At 61.7% G+C, this 18,249-nt stretch overlaps 1 protein-coding gene across 1 annotated transcript; it reads right to left on the bottom strand.

The window, feature by feature from the left end:
• Window positions 1-4,381: 4,381 nt before the first annotated feature.
• On the bottom strand, window positions 4,382-13,881 carry LOC133212323 (ras-related and estrogen-regulated growth inhibitor-like). Its single transcript, XM_061353584.1, has 4 exons — window positions 13,718-13,881; window positions 7,185-7,241; window positions 5,527-5,600; window positions 4,382-4,905 (listed from the first exon to the last, which is right to left on the bottom strand). The coding sequence occupies exons 1-4, from the start codon at window positions 13,812-13,814 to the stop codon at window positions 4,420-4,422; spliced, it is 714 nt and encodes a 237-aa protein (XP_061209568.1). The 5' UTR covers window positions 13,815-13,881; the 3' UTR covers window positions 4,382-4,419.
• Window positions 13,882-18,249: the final 4,368 nt, after the last annotated feature.

Here is an 18,249-nt window from a genome sequence, read left to right as displayed (position 1 = left end):
CACTAAAGGCACAAGGTTGATGATAAAGGTTGCAGCTCCACCCCACCTCTTAGGCTTTCTCTGTGCACCTTGCTAAGAGGTGATCCCCTCTCCTGCCGAATCCAGCTTTACCATCCCCATCAAAGCACAGGTCTATCTTTCTGAGCAAGGCTTTGGCTGCTGGAGTCCCAGCCCTGCAGTGGCCTTAATGGTAAGATCCCAAACCCACATAGGATATGTAAGCAGAGCAGCAGGTACCAAGAGGACTTGAGCATGAGTGCAAAGAGCTCCTGCCCCTTGTCACTCGGGAGGCCTCAACCCAGGTGCACCAAAGGGAGAAGCTAAAGCCACAGGCACCAATCTCAGTTCACACATCATGCACATCATGGCTTTTCCTGCACAGGCATGCACAGACAGGGTTAAGGGGGATAACAGGGATGCTCAGCACACCAGGGAGCTGCTGGTGGTGAGCAGCAGGCCAGGGAGCTGTGGGGAAAGGATGTTTCTGGCTCACTTGTCTCTTCCAGGCTTCCCAGCAATCTGGGAAGCACATTTGCAGCCTGCACCCTTGCCAAATCAAGTCACTGCCCTGGAGATGCCTTTGGGATGAGGAGACCAAAACTCTCCAGCTTCCCCCCATGGGGCTGAGCCATCACAGCGCAGACATTGAAGTGCTGATGGTCCCTGGGTGCAGGACAACCTCCTGGGCACCCACATGTCCCCAGAGGAGTGCCATTTCCATTCGCACACAGGAGCACCCGTCCAGAGGATCAGTACAGGGTACCCAGCTCCACCAGTCTCTCCTTCCTGCATGGGGCATTAGGCAGCCTTGAAGTCTGGTCCTCCGTAAGCATGGGGGTTTATTAGAGGTCTCCAGGGCAAACCAAACCACACAGCCCTGGCCTCCACCCCAAATCCCCTTAAATATTACCTTAGTGGCACTGCCCTTCTCAGACAGGGGAAGGCTGCAGCCCCACAGAACCAAACACCTCCAAGGGGCTGCAAGACATCCAAGGACAGAGCTCGGAGCACTTTCTCTCCAGGGACCTGCTTTAACCCACCTCCCTGAGCCTCCAAAGCTACAGGGAAGGCAGAGACCGAGACCTTCCTCTTCCTCCTCCTCCTCTCTGCATGAGCCCTGCAGAACTCCCACCACGAGCATTTAGGATTCATGGGGGCGTCCCCATTCATCACCCTCAGTGGTGACCGGATCTTCCCCCCTCCCCTCAGGGCCAAGCTTTATACCGGAGTGGGGAACCGCCCCGGGAGACCGCTGCAGGCTCCCAGCAGTCAGCGATTAGCGCTGAGCAGCCTGAGCCGCCCCTCGGCCTCTCTGGATGCAGCTGAGCCTTGATCCCAAAGAGGCTCCTGCCTAATTCCAGCGGTGAGCAGGGGCCAAGCTGCCTCCCACCCCGCGAGGGGCTGCGCTTGGAAGCAGCAGCGGCCACCCGGAGCTTCTGGCTGGGAACCCTCCCTTCATTCCTTAGGGGATAGACCCAGCGCCGGAGCGAGCTGGGGACAGGGAGCGGGAGGATGCTGCTCCCCGCGGCTGCCCCGCTCCCGTCCATCGGGCTCCAGGCCGGGCTGGACACCGGGGCTTGGAGCCCCCTGCTCCAGTGGGAGCGGTCCCTGCCCGGGGAGGGCTTGGAGCTGGGGGGGCTTTCAGGTCCCTTCCGACACAAACCGCTGCCATCTCCCTCAGTGCCCGCCGCAGCGCCAGGCTCCTCCCGCACGTCCCAGCTGAGCCGTGGGCCTGGGGCTTCCTCCGGAGCATCCCAGCCTGGGAGCCCCGCATCCCCCCTCCGCTCCCCGCTCTGAAACCGCACGGAGCCCCCTGCCCCTCTCACAGCTCCCAGAGGCGTGCCCGGGGCTCGCTCTGCCAGGGTTCCCTTGAATCCCACCTCCGTTCACGTACCCACAGCCCTCCCGTGGGGTGAAACGAACCCTGTGGAGGGCTGAGGCCAAGGGGCCGGTTTAGAACTGCTCCTTCCCAGCACTACTGGAAGCCCTGGGCGCCAGCAGTGGGAGGTGCCGCCGCGGCTGCTGTTTGCTCACCACAGGAGCACGATTCGGGGCATTGAATCCTCAGGGATCTGTCCAAGGGGAAGCCAGGGCTGGCGGGGCTCTCGTCTGGGTTCATTTCAAGGGTTTATGGCATCTCCAAGCGAGCTGAACGCTGCTGCAGCAGCCAGAGCCTCTGCCCCCAAACCCAGCAGCGTGGGGCTGTGATAACAGCCTGGCTCAAGAGGATTAAACCCCATTGGGATGCTGAATGTCTGCTCCAGCCTTTTGCCAAGCCACGGAGGTTTTGGTGTCCTCAAGGATGTTGCTTAAATCCCTGATGTTCCCAAGGCTTGTCCAAGGCAATGGATTTCCTGGCAGCCTGGAGCTCCAGCCCAGTGCGGTGCTGGGCATGCAGAAACCTGTGTTACTTGGTATAAACTACTCAGAGCACAATCCCAGCCTGGGTTGGGTTGGAAGGGACCCTAAAGCTCCTCCAACTCCACCCCCTGCCAGGGCAGGGACCCCTTCCACTGGAGCAGCTTGCTCCAAGCCCCTGTGTCCAACCTGGCCTTGAGCACTGCCAGGGATGGGGCAGCCACAGCTTCTCTGGGCACCCTGTGCCAGCGCCTCAGCACCCTCACAGGGAAGAGCTTCTGCCTAAGAGCTCAGCTCAGTCTCCCCTCGGGCAGGTTCAAGCCATTCCCCTTGGCCTGGCCCTACAGGCCCTTGTCCCAAGCCCCTCTCCAGGTTCCCTGCACCCCTTTAGGCACTGGAGCTGCTCTCAGGTCTCCCCTTCTCTTCTCCAGGCTGCTCCAGCCCAGCTCTCTCAGCCTGGCTCCATAGGAGGCACAGAGATGACAACAGAGATGCCTGGCCCTAATATAAAGGTTGCGTTTCCCCTCCCTGCACCCTTAACCCCGAAAGGGACAGAGCACAACAAAACCCCCCTGCCCTGCACTGGCAGGCCCGAGGCATCGCTGGCAGTTGCCAACATGGCTTTTATTGTCAGAGGGGCAGCAGCAGGGGTGTGACAGGTCACTATGGGGGACACGGTGTAACCCCCCAGGTCATCCTGCACATGCACCCTGCATGGCAGCGCTGGGCATTGGGTGGGATGGAGGGAGAGAAAGGAGAAGATGCTGCTGTCTGCAAGCCCTGCTCCCTCCACCTTTACTGCCCTGGCTCTGAGCAGACAAATTCCCAGCCCAAGGTGGTTTTCCCTGTGGGAATGGGGCAATTCAGCAGAAAAGGGGGTCCCTGCATGGAGCATCATTTTCAGCTCCCTGCATCCAGGGTTCAAATGGGCACCCATGGGTTTGCTCACAGCACAGAGAGGTGCAGGGCAAAGGCAGGAACAGGAGAAGCTGCTCTGGGAACACTGCTCCTCTCGGATGCAGAAGCGTGATCCCAGCCTAGGGTTCCAATGTGCATCAGCAATCCAGTGTGTTCCATGTGCCTCCCCTCGCAGGAGGGCTGCCTGGGTGGCGTGGAGATGGAGGTGGAAAACAGGGGCAGGCTCAAAGGCAGCACCCAGCAAAGCACCGGGGATGTGATGGCTCCAGCTGGAGATGGAGCAGCAGCATCTGCCCTGGGCAGGGACTGCACTTACAGGGGCAGTGAAGGAGCCTGAGCCACTGAGAACTGGGTTTCAGATCAGCCAGGGATGTAGAGGCTTCCCCCCCCTCCCCAAATCCCTGGTTTGCTTTTAAACATGCCCCTGGGGACAGCCCATGGGCAGTGGGGATGGAGGAGCTCCTCCATAGGCACGGGCCTGGGGGTTCTGCCCCTCTGCAGTGGCTTCAGGTCACAGCCCAAGGGAGAATGGGGATGGGAACATAGTGCTGGGCTTGGACAGATGGATGCTGGTGGCTGCAGGGGGAGAATGGGCTCCTTGTGGGGACCATGAGGATGTGGCTTTCCCCCCAGCACCCACTGACCGGTGCAGTGAGCCTGGGCATGGAGGGGGACGTGGGCAAGGGAAAGGTTTTGAGCATCCGGGGGATCTTTCCCCCCATGATCCCAAGGCAGGGGTGCCCAATGGCTGCCCTGGAGCTGGGGCCACCCCAGTGCTGTGGTGCACGCTGCAGGGCACAGACAGACCCAGCTTTGTCAGGGGAGAGGGGAAACCCGCAGAGGTGTCTGTGCAGGGTCCGATCCCTGCTGAAACACTGCTGAGCCTCCCGAGGCTGGCCCAGCACCGCTGAAGCCACCACGAACCAGTGCTGACTTCAGCCGGGCAGGGGGAGGACGAGGGACCACAGATGGGTGGGTGGAGAACATCGTCCCTGCTGGCACGAAGCCTGTCTGTGCAAACAGGCTTCCAAAGGCTGCTGAACCCCGGTGCCCCATCTCTAACCCTTCCTCCTGCAGCCGGCACAGCCCCACGAGCTGCCCCTGGGGCTGAAGCAGCAGGATAAGACCTGTCCCTGTGTCCGCTCACTCGGGGATGTAGTCCCTGAAGGAGTTGAAGCTGAGGCTGCGTCCCGCTGGGTGCGAGCTGGAGCTCGCCTGCATCTTTGGGATCTTCTCCATCAGCTTCGACACCGTCCTCCTCTTGAAGGAGCCCGGGGAGAAGTGCCCCTGCCTCATGAGCTCCTGGTAGAGGGCGTTGAACACGGCCACGGGCTCCTCGTAGCTGTCCCGGGTGGAGATCTCGTAGAAAGGCAGCTTCAAGGCCTTGGAGAGGTTCTGGCCGTCCTCGGTGGACACCATGCGGTCGAACTGCAGGTCCTTCTTGTTGGCCACGATGACGACGGGCGGCTGCTCGCCCGCGCCGCTGCGCCGGGGGCTCGAGTGGATGTGGTTGATGAGGAAGCAGAGCCGCATCACCTCGTCGAAGCTGCATCTGTCCGTCACCGAGTAGACCACGGCGAAGCCATCGCCCCACTTGATCTTCTCCTCTATGTGCAGCGAGTCCTCCTCCTGCCAGGCACACAAGCTCCTGTTAACACCCAACACCTCCCTGCACCAACACTGCCGGATGGGGACCAGGAACCTTCCAGGGGTCAGCACCATCCTGAAGGCTTCTGGCCATGGCTTGCACACAGCAGCGATGTGCAGAGCACATGGGTGACCTAGGGCTGGATCTGGATCTGATCGGGGGAGCAAAGTGAAAGTTGGGGACAGTGGTCAGCCCCATCCTGATATGGGATAGGGAGAGTTGGTGCTGTTAAAGCAGGTGCCCAGAGGCAGGGATGCTGCTACATGGGAAGCCAGCACAGGGCTCTCCCCTGCTGCAATCCCAGTGCTTGGTGTCTCCTTCAATCAGTAATGGGAATGGGAAAACATTGATGTGAAGACACACTGGGATTGATGCTAGAGACATGAATTCTCTGAAGCATCCTTTTTCCAAGATAAACCCATGGAACCCCAGCCTGGTTTATGCTGGGAGGGACCTTAAAGCTCATCCACGGGCAGGGACCCCTTCCCCTGGAGCAGCTTGCCCCAAGCCCCTGTGTCCAACCTGGCCTTGAGCACTGCAGGGCTGGGGCAGGCCCATCTGGCTGCAGCAGGCTGAGGGTGTGAGGAGCAGCAGGAGCTCACCTGTCCCGCCGTGTCGAGGATCTCGAAGTGCACCATCTCCCCATCAATGAGAGCCACGTGTCTGTAAATCATCTCTGGAGCAGGACACAGAGAGAAGCCTCTGAGAGGAGCCCCCAGTAGGAAATGAGAACCTGGGCTGGAGAAGTTGATTTGCGCTTGCTGCAGCCCCCAGCCCCTGTGGCCGCTGTTGAGAGCACGCCCTGAGCTGGTCCTCAGCCTGTCCCCATGCCTGGGAAGGGCCACCCTGTGCCCATGGCACTGAGCTCAGCATCTCCCCTGGGTCCAGAGCCCCAGCCAGCGCCCAGCTGGACCTTGCCTTGCTGGCAATAAAGGGGTTACAGTGAGCTCAGTGTTGGAGCAGAAAGGGGCCATGGAGCGATGCTCCTGCAAGGGAGGAGATCAGCAGCAGAGGGTGAGAAGCTGGGTTTGTTTTCACAGAATTCCAGAATCCCAGCCTGGTTTGGGTTGAAGGGACCTTAAAGCTCCTCCAGCTCCACCCCCTGCCAGGGCAGGGACCCCTTCCACTGCAGCAGCTTGCTCCAAGCCCCTGTGTCCAACCTGGCCTTGAGCACTGCCAGGGATGGGGCAGCCACAGCTTCTCTGGGCACCCTGTGCCAGCGCCTCAGCACCCTCACAGGGAAGAGCTTCTGCCTAAGAGCTCAGCTCAGGCTCCCCTCGGGCAGGTTCAAGCCATTCCCCTTGGCCTGGCCCTACAGGCCCTTGTCCCAAGCCCTCTCCATAGAGGATTCATGCTCCTCACCAGCCCTTTTTCCCATCCAGCACTGAGCTCCTGCTCCCAAGCAGCAGCTCCTTTGTAACCAAGCAATGAAAGTGGCTGCTGGTGGCATCTGGGCAGCCCTGGAGCACAAAACCCCTTTGAGCTCCACTAACATCATCAGCAGTGAAAGCACCATCCCTCTGCTTGGCAACCACATGCTCACAGGGCGCTGTGCTCGGGCAGATGGAGCAGCCCGGTCACACTGTGCCCGTGCGCCAGGCACGACAGGGCAGGAACCCATCTGCCCTATGGGATAAACAGGCCCCTTCCCTCCCCTCTGACACAAGCAGCACCAGGAACACGCACGTGTGGGCTCTGTGGTTCCTCCCGTCGCATGGAGCGAGCACAACAGGAGGCAGAGAGGAAGAACAAGCTGTGCTCCAGGGAAAAGCATGGCTCTGGCATCAAGTGAACAGGGGAGGGAACACACAGGGCAGTGGCTGAGGGGCTGGGCTTCAAACCAGCCCCATCCCTCAGGCTCCCTGGGAACCAGCTGGGTTGGAACAGGGAATCCCCCCCAGCTCCCACCCTGGTGGTGGCAGGAGGATGCACAGCCCCCGAGCAGGCACTTTGGGGCCATTCAGTGGGGATGTGGCTTCAGGACCCCAAAACCTCAAACCCAGCTGCAAACCCAAGGACAGGCAGGGCCAAGGACAGGCAGGGCCCAAGGACAGGCAGGGCCAAGGACAGGCAGGGCCAAGGACAGGCAGGTAAACCCAGCGGGTTTTTACCTTAACAAAACCAACAGGGAAGGAAAAGGGGCTGCAGGAGCCAGGGAACACGGTGAGCTCGGGAGCAGGGTTGGCTCTGCAGGAGCTGGGTGCATCAGGGTCCCCGGGCTCACCAGTGGCAGCAGCAACAAGAGAAAGGCTTCACCTACCCAGGGTTGGGTCGTAGTCTCCAATGAACCTCCTGGTGATGAACCTGACGGTCAGCGCTGTAGGAGACACAACAGAGCAGTGATGGTCAGCCTGCAGAGAGCCAGCAGCGGTCGGGGTGAGGGATGCAGCAAAGACCTGCCCCGGCCCCATGGAAAGGATCCAGGGGGGCACCAGGAGCAGCCTCCCCAGCGGCGATGCTGCAAACGTTTGCATGGAGGCCCAAAGCCCAGTACAAGATGGGATGCTCCAGGCAGAGGAAGAGACCTCTGCTCTCAGCTGCCTGCTCGCTGTCAGCAGCAACCACCTGCATGGGGGGTCATAACCTGCACCTCCTGCCTCGTCCTGCACTGATTTATGCACGTGCTGGTTTATGCTGGGTGAGTGATGCCCTCACCGATGAGCTCGACACAGGGCACGCCGGTGCTGGGTCAGGCTCTGCTGGTGCTGGTGCTGTAACTGCCTGCATGGGTCCCATGGACTTGAGCACTGTTGGTCTAAGCCAGCCCAGGCTCACAGCAGGGAGCACGGGAGGTGCTGGCACCAGATCCCATGGGGCTCAGCAGAAAGCCAAAGCTGGAGGGGCCCAGAGGTGCCCCTCGCCCCAGCCATGTGCTGCCAAACCCAGCCCTGGGAAGGTGCCTGGCACCAGGAGGAGCCGAGCAAGGAGCAGCCCATCCCGGTGCACAGCAGCTTCCTGCCATGTCTGCGCTCAGGAATTCAGGTTCCCGGCACAGGGATGCTGGGCACGAGCTGGGGCCATTGTTTCATCCTTGCAAGGAGCATCCCGGCAGCTCTCGGCATGCAGGGGATGAAATAACCCCTGCTATGAAAGGCACAGGGTCCCAGGCTGGTTTGGGATGAAGGGACCTTAAAGCCCCTCCAGTCCCAACCCCTGCCACGGGCAGGGACCGCTTCCACTGGAGCAGCTTGCTCCAAGCCCCTGTGTCCAACCTGACCAGGGATGGGGCAGGCACCATCTTCCATCTGCTGGCACAGCATCAACGCAGGGATTGAATCATTTGGCCCCGCTTTTCCTCCTTGCAGGGGCGAGGGATGGCAGGAGCAGCCGCACACAGTGGGGGCAATTGAACCCCTTTATCCAATTACCACATCCCTGCACCAGAGACTGGAGCTGTGAAGCCCAAATTACACCCTAATGCCAGGCTGCTGGAGGTCTGCAGGGCTGGAGGCTTGCCCAACAGCTCCATCAAAGTGGCAGTGGCTTCTCCTCCGTGGGTGCTGCAGCTCAGCCCTCGCTGCAGGCCGAAGGACACAGAGCTCAGGTCTCGAGCAAGCGCTTGTTGGGGATGGGCAGGACCTCTGGGGCTGCAGACCAAAACCAGAGGCTCCTTGGCCATGGTGCACGGTCTCCATGGGGTGCGAGGACCAGCGACAGGGCTGAGGCTCAGCTGGCAAACGGTCAGGAACTGGGAGCAGGGGGGAAAGCAAAGGTTTGCCAAGCAGTGAAGGTGCTGGAATCCCTGCTGGGCTGAGCGGGGCAGGGAGGCAGCTGGAGAGTTCCCATCACTGCTGCTCACAGAGCACCAGGCTCGGATAGAGGTCCCCAATGTGGCCAAAGGGACACAAACCCGCGCCTGTCCCTGCCCTGGCTCGTGCTGGGTTTATCCCATCTCCTGCTCTGGAGCATGCGGAAGCCTCCCAGCCCTGCAGCAGGACCATTGCAGGGCCCATGCCAGCAGGCCGGGTGGCACAGGGGGCTGATGAGGGGACACTGATGCTCATGAAGACGGGCAGAGCAGGTGAGGTGGTAGCAAGCTGTTCCCAGCGTCATTCCAGGCAGGGCCCAGCAGCATCCCATGGGAAGATGCAGGAAAACAGCAAAGCTGACACATTTTAACCTGACTTTTCACAAGCCTCGAGCGCGCCACGGAGCAGCCAAGGGAGAGCTGTGGGGAGGCCGTGCTGATGCTCGGGATGAAGGGGAGAGCCCGGAGAGGCCCCGAGGTGGTGCTTGGCTGCATCAGTTCAGCAGCAGCAGAGAATGTGGTACCCAAGGGCACACCAGGGGCTGATGGAGAGAGAACTTTCCTGGGAAAGGAATCCCACAGCTTGGACCTGCAGAGGGCACACGGTCACTCCTGGGCTGTCCCAGGGAAGGAGGAACAACAGCAAAGGCAAGGAACAACAGAGCGAGGGCACAAAGCACAGACCCTGCCTGGAATGGGTCACCCCGACCAGCACGGATAATGACGGCAGTGGTGAACTGGCAGAGACCAAGGGGCCGGATGGGGATGTGGGTTCACAGCTCGGCCTGGACCAAAGGGAAGCTCTGGGTCGGATGCTTTGGGAGCATCGGCTGCCCAGGGATGATTCAGGAGCAGCCCCATGAGGGCAGTGCTGCAGGAGCCAGCTCTGGGCCACGGAGCTCAAACAGGAACGGAGCGATCCCAACGGGAGGCTCAAACACTGCGCACACCAGAACACCTCAAAGGAGGCGATGCAGGGTCCAGTCTGCCCCAGGGAAGCACTGGAGGAGAGCAGACTGGTTTGGGGAAGAGGCCAACTGCATCTCCTGACAGCCCTTCTGCGGGGGAAGGCCTCCCCAGCCAAGCCAAGGGCTTACTCATCTGCTCACCTTCACCATCCACAGCTGACGGGATGATCTTACAGGTCTTCTCCAACCTGGTTGATTCTATGACCCCCACCGTTTGGAATATCTTTCTGCAGGGAATTGCCTTTAGGATGCGGCAGGGTGGACCAGGAAAGGACCAGGAGCATCCCCAGAAGCAGCTCTCCAGCCCTGCAGACCGAGCGAGCTGGCTCTGGCTCTCAGCTCTTCCCTGCACAGCAGGAAGGGAGATGCCCGCTGGGGAGAACAGGCAGCAGCACAAGCACCCTCTCGGAGGTGGCTTCAGGAACACCTCGCTCTGCCTTTGGAAAGGGAGAGGCCACAAACCCCATTGTCACGCTTGGACCTCGGGGTCTGAAGTAATCCAAAGGGGTTCCCGGGGGGCTGGGGGCTGATCCATGAGCTGATGCTGTGGATGTGCTGGTGCGATGCAAAGCCCTCTGTGTGGCCTCGTGTACACAGAACCATAGAACCATAGAACAGTCAGGGTTGGAAAGGAGCTTAAGATCATCGAGTTCCAACCCCCTGCCATAGGCAGGGACACCTCGCACTAAACCATGGCACCCAAAGCCTCATCCAACCTGTACATCACATCTGGTCAATGCTGCTGCTGGGAAAACACACCCAGATGCAGGCAGAGAACCCCGTGGCTGGGCGGCTGCGGGGAGCACAGCTGATGGAGCCCTTGAAGGTGTTGATGACGGTAATGGGTCATTAGCGGGGTTATTGATGGTAAGGAACAGGCTGTGCAGGGAGTGAAAGGCAGTGGAGAGGCTGGAAGAGGCTTGGGAAGGTGATGGGAGCAGAGAGAGAAATTGGTGGAAAATGAGTGGGAACAGCAAAAAACAACAACGCGAGGGAGCTTAAATCTCCTCCAGCTCCAACCCCTGCCAGGGCAGGGACCCCTTCCACTGGAGCAGCTTGCTCCAAGCCCCTGTGTCCAACCTGGCCTTGAGCACTGCCAGGGATGGGGCAGCCACAGCTTCTCTGGGCACCCTGTGCCAGCGCCTCAGCACCCTCACAGGGAAGAGCTTCTGCCTAAGAGCTCAGCTCAGTCTCCCCTCGGGCAGGTTCAAGCCGTTCCTATGTCCCCCACATCCTCCCCCACACCAAGCCAGGCAGGATCTGTGTGTTCCTCCCAGGAACAGGGGCTCCAACCAGAGCCGGGCTGTTGGCTCCTCCAGCCCCAGCATCTCCTGCCGGGGGCATTCACCATCCCTTCTCCTTCCAAGCCGCCCCTGGGTCCCAAGCCTGGGATCTGATGGAACAAGCATCGGTACGTGTCAGCTACCACAAGGGCTCCATGGAGGTGAGCGAGGATCCCGCAGGAGGCTCCTGTCAGCAGCTTCAAGGAGGTGAGCGCATCAGCAGGGGCAGCACGAGGGAAGCCAGGCTCGGGCTCCTGAAGCCCCTGACTCTGTGTCATGCACCGGGCCTGGGGCACACGGTGCTGTGCGAGAAGAGGGGTACAGCTGTATCTCCAGGGATACAGCTGAAGTCACGATGCCCCCCGCGCGCACCCTTTGGGTTGCTATAGCAGAGCCATCACACGATTGAGAGCTGCTCTCGGCCTTCAGGGCCTCTCCTTCCTCACCCCACTGACATCAGGGGCTCCAGATGCCCCTGACCCTGTGTCATGCACCAGGCCTGGGGCACACGGTGCTGTGCAGGAAGAGGAGCCAATTACATTGATTAAAAGCTGGCTGGAGCACAAGAACAGGAGCGGAGCTGCCAGCCGGAGGCGCGGGTGCGGGCAGAGACATCGGCACATCCATGAGCCTTATCCAGGGCCTTTCCCCCTCCATCTTGAACAAAGTAACCTCAGAAAGGGCTCTTCTTGGTGACCCCAGAGCTGGAAGGTGAAGCTCATATTCCGTTTGGACCAGCATCAGTTCAGCTCCTGCTGCTGTTCCCAAAGCAGAGCTTTCCTCGGAGGCACGGCACAGTTCACACTGGTGGAGGTAACTGCAGCCTCTGCAGGTGATTTACACCCAGACCAAGTCTTTAAACTACCGATGGGGCTTGGCCATGGGGCTGCACCCAAACCCACTCGGAGGATCCCAAGATTTGGAGGGAAATACAAAGATTTCCAAATTGCTCCAAAATCCAACTGTTTTGCTGAGAATCGAGGGTTTGGGGTCGTTGTTGTGTGTCCGTCCCTCCCCCCTTTTGCACCTCTCCAGATGTTAATTCCTCTTTTGATTCTCACCCCTCTTGGCTCCCTCAGCTTTCCCAGCCTGGATTCTGCTTCCCAAGGGATGGATGTGAACACCTCACCCAGGGGATGCTCTGGCACTGGGTTCACTCCACCCTGCCAGGACCAGGAGCTTGGTGGCTCAGGGGTGGGTTCGGATGGAACCCACCTTCACCCCTCCCCGAAACAGGGGATCCCCACGTGTCGCATCCCTTCCTCCCCCTGCCTCCTGCAGCCCATGCTCCCCAGCCAGAGGTGTCCTGGTCCCCAGCTCCAGTGGGTGCAGGGGCTCAGAGACAGGAGGACCCAGCCCTTGGGCACAGCACCCAAGGGGGATGCCACAGTGTCCCTTTGCAGGGGAGGATGTGCAGGACGGCACCCAAGGGGACAGAGACCCGTGCCAGTGCTGCAGGGGATCGTGTTCCTGCCATTCCAAGGGGCTGCTCCCGGTTCCTGGCATGCTCCAGGCTCTTCCCTGCACGAGTCGGGTATCGATTCCCTCCCTCTGCCCCGGTCTCATGGTCTGTGTCACCACCACAGCCCCAAGGGACAGCAAAACCCACACTGCTGAGGGCGCAGAGGCACTGCAGGGCAGCCCCACAGACACCCGACCACCGGGAGCCATGGAAGACCCTCGGCATGATCCAACCCTATCCTATGGAGGAAGCACAGCAGCTCTCGTGTGCCTGCAGGAGGGACCCACAGCTCCCGGCGGGATCCATGGATTCAGGCTGGAGGGGATGAGCTGGAGCACTCTGCTCTCCCTCTGCTCGCAGGGACACTGAGGCCACAGTGCAGGGACACCCCCGTGCTCTGGGTACCCCTGGAGCCGGACCGCGCTCCCAGTGCCAGGCTCTTACCCAGACCCGGGAGTCTCCTCCTGTGATGCACTCAGGGAATCCTGGTTTTCCAGCGGCTCCGGCCGGGAAGCTCGCCGGTTACTGTATATGGAAACACAACAGCACCAGCAGCCAGGGCCGCTGGCCACGAGCCAGGCCGAGGTGCCACCGCTGCCGTGGTTATTCCTCTATGGAGCGGGCAGCCCGCGGGACATTGCCCTGCGCAAGGACACAGCCGTGTCCCCAGGCTCTGCGGGCATCCCTGCTCCCCTGCCCCGCTGCAATGGAGACAACGTGGACCCACACGGACACCACTTTTCCCCCCTCGGTGACCAGCGCCTCTCATCCCTGCTCCTGGAGCGCTGGATGCTGCCCAGAACGGGAGCATTGGACGCTTCACTACATGGATGGAGGATTGGGAAGGGCGGGAGGGGGGTGAAGGAGGGAGCTCAGGTGCTCCCTGCTCAGCATCCCAATCCCCACAGGTGGGAGCACCGAGCAAAGCGCGGGGAAAGGCAGTTTTCCTAAAGGGAACCTAAAGCCAGCGCTGCTCCAGGAGGCTCCGCAAACCTCCCCTCGCTGCAAGCGGGCACCGGACTCAAAGCACCGCCGCAACCCCAAGCCTGAGCTCTGCTCCTGCGAGCCCCGGGACGAGCCCCGCTGCAGAGCCCGCGGGATCCCGGCTCCCCTTAAACCGAACCGGGTCCACGGGGATCACCCCCCCATCCCCAACCCGGGGCAACCGTACTGCGCCGGGGGCTCGACCCCGGGGGTGAAACCTGGGGCAGGGGAAAGCGGAGGGGACACCGGGGGGTGCCGGGGGATAGGAAGGGGTTTCCGGGGGCATACCGGGGGGGTACCGGGGGTTGCGGGTGCGACACCGGGGGGATGCCGGGGACCCCTCCCTACCTGTCTTGCCCACTGCGCTCTGCCCCAGCACGACGAGGCGCAGGCTCCGGGCCGGGCTGAGGCTCACGGAGCGGCGGAGGGGCCGCGGGAAGCTCATCCCGGGGCCGGGGCTCCGCGCTCCCCGCTCCGGCGCTCCCCGCTCCGGCGGCTCCGCCCCGAGGGCCGGGCTCCTGCCCAGCGCCGCCTCCTCCTCCTCCTCCTCCTCCTCCTCCAGCCCGCGATGGGGCGGGGCGGGCTCCGTGCCTCAGTTTCCCCGCACGCAAACAGCTCCGGTTGCCGCCTCCGGCCCCTGCCCCTCCGCCAGCCCCAGCCCCAGCCCCAGGAGCTGCTGCCCCGAGCGGGGCAGGGAGGGAAGAGCGGAGCGGCCCCAAACCAGCGCCCCAAGGGGGGAGCACGGCCCGGGACTGCCCCCCCCGGCCTGCGCGAAGTCGCTCCCGTGTGCGAGGGGCGTTAATGAGGACGAGCCGGAGCTGGCTCGGCCCCAGCCCTTCCCTCGCTCCGTGCTCCGGGCACAGCGCGGCCCCAAACCCAGCCCAGCGGCTCCGCGCGCTCCGAGCATCCCCCAGCAGGAGGCAAGGAGCGAACCCCGGCTCTGCCCAAACCAGCGGCTGAACCCCTCATTGTGAGAGAGACCCTGAGGGGCTGGAGCGGGGCCAGAGCAGGGAACGGAGCTGGTGCAGGGCCTGGAGCCCAAGTGTGATGGGGAAGGGCTGAGGGACCTGGGGGGTTCAGTGTGGAGAAGAGAAGGCTCAGGGGGGACCTGATGGCTGCCTCCAACTGCCTGACAGGAGGATGGAGCCAGGAGGGGCTGGGCTCTGCTCCCAAGGAACAAGGGATGGGACAAGAGGAACCGGCCTCAAGCTGCACCAGGGCAGGGTTAGATGGAGCTGAGGAACAGTTCCTGCCCCAGAGGGTGCTCAGGCATTGGAACAGGCTGCCCAGGGCAGGGCTGCAGGCACCGGCCCTGCAAGTGCTCACACCCCGTGGAGACGAGGCCTCGGTGCCATGGGTTAGGGGTGGCCTGGGCAGTGCTGGGGTAGGGGTTGGACTGGATGAGCTGGAAGGGCTTTCCCAGCCAGGCTGATTCCATGACTCTGTGATATCCAAGCGCTCAGACCTCACAGCTTTACATGTGCTTTGGGGCAGCAGCACTGGGGGGCTGTTAAACACCAGTGCAAGGCCTCCCCCAGGAGCACAGGGCTGTGTCCATGTGTACACACACGTGTGCATGCAGGTAACGTGTAACGGGTGCGTGCTGGCACTGACATCCTGCTGGAAACAGGAGAAAAGACCTGGAACATCCCAACAGGATGGAGCCTGCCTGTGCAGCGTGGATGGCACCAGCACTGCGAACCCAGCAGCACAGACCCGTACCAGCACAGGGGTACGGCACAGGCAGTGCCTGCCCTCGGGATGCGGCCCCTTTTCCAAGGGCTTTACCCATCCCTGGCACGGGGAGCTCTGGGTGACCACCTCTGGTGCCCCGGCTCACAGCAGGGCACAGCGCATGCGTGCGGCCCTGCACGGAGCTCAGGGTAACAGGAGCCCAGAAGTATTTATGGACCATATCATGTGTCGGATGTTCCTGCGGTGCGTGCCTGCAGGAGACCTGAGCACGCAGGCAGCACCCACAGGGCCGCCATCTCCAATGGGACATGGGAAGCTCCCGCTCCATCCCCAGCGCGGGTCCTCCTGCGCATCAGCCGCTTAGCATCGTGTTCCCAGTGCTGATGGGAGGCACGTCCACGCCTGGCAGCATCTGGAGCCCAGAAGCAGGAATAAGAGCAATAAACTCCGCTTTCAGGACACAAGCTGATTCCCAGCTGGGGAGTGACAGGAGAAAGAAGGCTCCGTTATGTTCCTGTCCTATTTTTAGCCTGATTTCCTAAGGAAATGAGATGTCTGCAGTCAAGTTCTGTCTCGCCTGCTCCTCTTTAATACTGGTTTTGGGTACACTCATCATGGAATGGATAAGGGGAATGGCTTGAACCTGCCCGAGGGGAGACTGAGCTGAGCTCTTAGGCAGAAGCTCTTCCCTGTGAGGGTGCTGAGGCGCTGGCACAGGGTGCCCAGAGAAGCTGTGGCTGCCCCATCCCTGGCAGTGCTCAAGGCCAGGTTGGACACAGGGGCTTGGAGCAAGCTGCTCCAGTGGAAGGGGGGTGATGGAGACACAACTTTATCACCTGCAGTCGCTGAATCAGCCCCCTCCAGTGTAACCAGGCCCCTGCGGCGGTGCCGGGGGAAGAGGTGAGGTAGGTACCGGTTCCTGTTGACACAGCTGTGGTCAGGCCATTCCCTGCTTGCCGGGGTCTGGAGATGTGGAGCCTGCACCGGGAAAGAGGCCAAAGGCACCCATGAATCACGGCCCTGCAAATGCAAACCCAGCAGAAGGGAAACGCTGCCCTAAAGCAAAGAACCAAATCAGCTCAGGTGCAGCCTCGCATCACAGGAGGCCTGCTCCGCGGTCCAGGCTGGATCCCTAGGGGATCATCGGCTGGTTTGAGAGCTCCCAAAACAAGCTCAGCTTCGCTGCTCCTGAGAGGGAAGCGGGATGCTTGGTTCATTCTTTGCACAGGGAAGCTAAAATGAAAGCTGGTCCCTTTCCTCTCCATTAGAGGACCTGAAGGTGCAGGGCGCTGATGGAAACCAACCCAATCTCAACCTGGCTTTGGAGCCTGCACCCTGTTCTCACAAAGGATCGTGGTATTCCAAAGCTTTGGTCCCACAGCGTTTAGTTCATCTCCTGAGCATCCCCTCGAAGGGCTGATCCCCCTTTCCAACCCGTGTGTCACATTTAGCCATCACCCATTAATGACCATGCAGACGTTGCTCCCATTAAGACAAGACCCCACGGCGGCAGGTCTCTTGGGAGTTCATGCTGGATGGGGCCACCAGGGAATGCTCTCCAGGGATACAGCTGAAGTCACTCTGCCCCCAGTGCACACCCTTTGGGTTGCTATAGCAGAGCCATCACACGATTGAGAGCTGCTCTCGGCCTTCAGGGCTTCTCCTTCCTCACCCCACTGACATCAGCCCCTGCCATGGCTCCAGCGGGGACACAGATCCCGATCCCGGCCGCTTCTCCATGTTCTATAAATAGGGATTGAGGAACCAGATGGGAGCAGCTTGCACTGGGTCTGGCTGCCTGCTGCCTGCTCCGGGTGGCCTCAGCGCGGCCCCATGGGGACCTTCCCTTCCCTTCCCTTCCTCTTCCTCACAACGGGGCTACTTTACAGGGCAAGAGAGACTCGGACCCCGGGGCAGGACACGGGGCCGGCTCTTACCCTGCTGCTCCGCCCCGGCCCTGCTGCAGCGCTTTCACTGCCAACGGGTCCGGCTCCACCTTAGAGCCCGAAGACGCCTTCGCGAAGCCGATGGGGATGAGGGCACAGCACGGGGCGGGTGCAGAGCGGCTCCCTCCCACCCCGGAGCCCGAGCACCGCGGCCTGGGAAGCGCTGGAGCTGCTGTGCCCTCATCCCGGTGGACGGCGGCAGCTCCCGGTGAGCGCGGAGCGGCTGCAGGGACCGCAGCCGGGTCCCAAGGGGGGGTTTCAGCCCTCCCGGTTCGCCGGAGCGAGGGCCCCGGCACTCCCCGCGTCTGTTGAGCTCCGCTGGGCTGCACAGACCCCGCTGCTCACCGCGGGGAGCTCCAACCGCGAGGAACGGAGCACAGAAGGCTCCTGAAGGCGAGGACGAGAACCTCGCCATGGGGGGGTTAAAACTCCCCCAGCCAGAGCTCTGGGGCTGCGCTGCAGGGAGCTGCCCCGCAGGACCATCAGCACAGGCCGGTCCCCTGCAACCTCAGCGATGGTCTCCTGGTTCTGAGTGCGCTCACGGGGATGCGGAACCCAAATCCCAGCACCCTGAAGCTGCAGACTTCGCACCCGTGGTGCCAGGATCGCTGCCTCCCGTTTAGGAGAGCAGCGTCAGCCTTTAGATGGTTGAAACCCGCATCCAAACCAGCTCCTGAAGCCTCTTGGGGGAAGGGAAAAAGAACTGCACAAGAATCCCAGCCTGGTTTGGGATGAAGGGAGCTTAAAGCTCCTCCAGCTCCAGCCTGCTATGGGCAGGGACCCCTTCCACTGGAGCAGCTTGCTCCAAGCCCCATCCAGCCTGGCCCTGAGATGAATTAAAGGCCACAATGAGTTAAGGCACCACCACGGTCCATTGCCCTGCAAGGGGTGAGGGATGAGGACGTGGCCGGGCTGGCCCTCACGGATCACTGTGCAGGAGCACATCCTGCTCTGCCATGCCGTGCCCGTGGGGAGGGATCGACCAAACACCCCCGGCTCTGCTGGAAAGGGAACAGGAGCGGGACAGGGGTGCCCTGGGCTCCGCACCCCGGGATCCAGGGGTCTGCTGCTCCCAGGTTCTGTGATGGAAACAGGGGGCATGGAAGCGATGTGGGGCCCCTGGACAAGCCCCTCCTCAGCTCTGCCCGCCAGGAGACAAGCCGGTCCTGCTGCAGGGAATGCTGGCGCTGAGAGCCCCTCATCCCATAGGAGAGTGCAGGGTTGGGGCTGGGGCTGGGG

Source organism: Neopsephotus bourkii, unplaced genomic scaffold, assembly GCF_033783945.1.
Source record: "Neopsephotus bourkii isolate Nb327-2 ecotype Australia unplaced genomic scaffold, CSIRO-AGI_Nbou_v1 NB_689, whole genome shotgun sequence".
NCBI lineage: Eukaryota > Metazoa > Chordata > Aves > Psittaciformes > Psittacidae > Neopsephotus > Neopsephotus bourkii.
The sequence above is the reverse complement of the archived record's forward strand: the minus strand, read 5'-3'. Positions and strand labels throughout refer to the sequence as shown.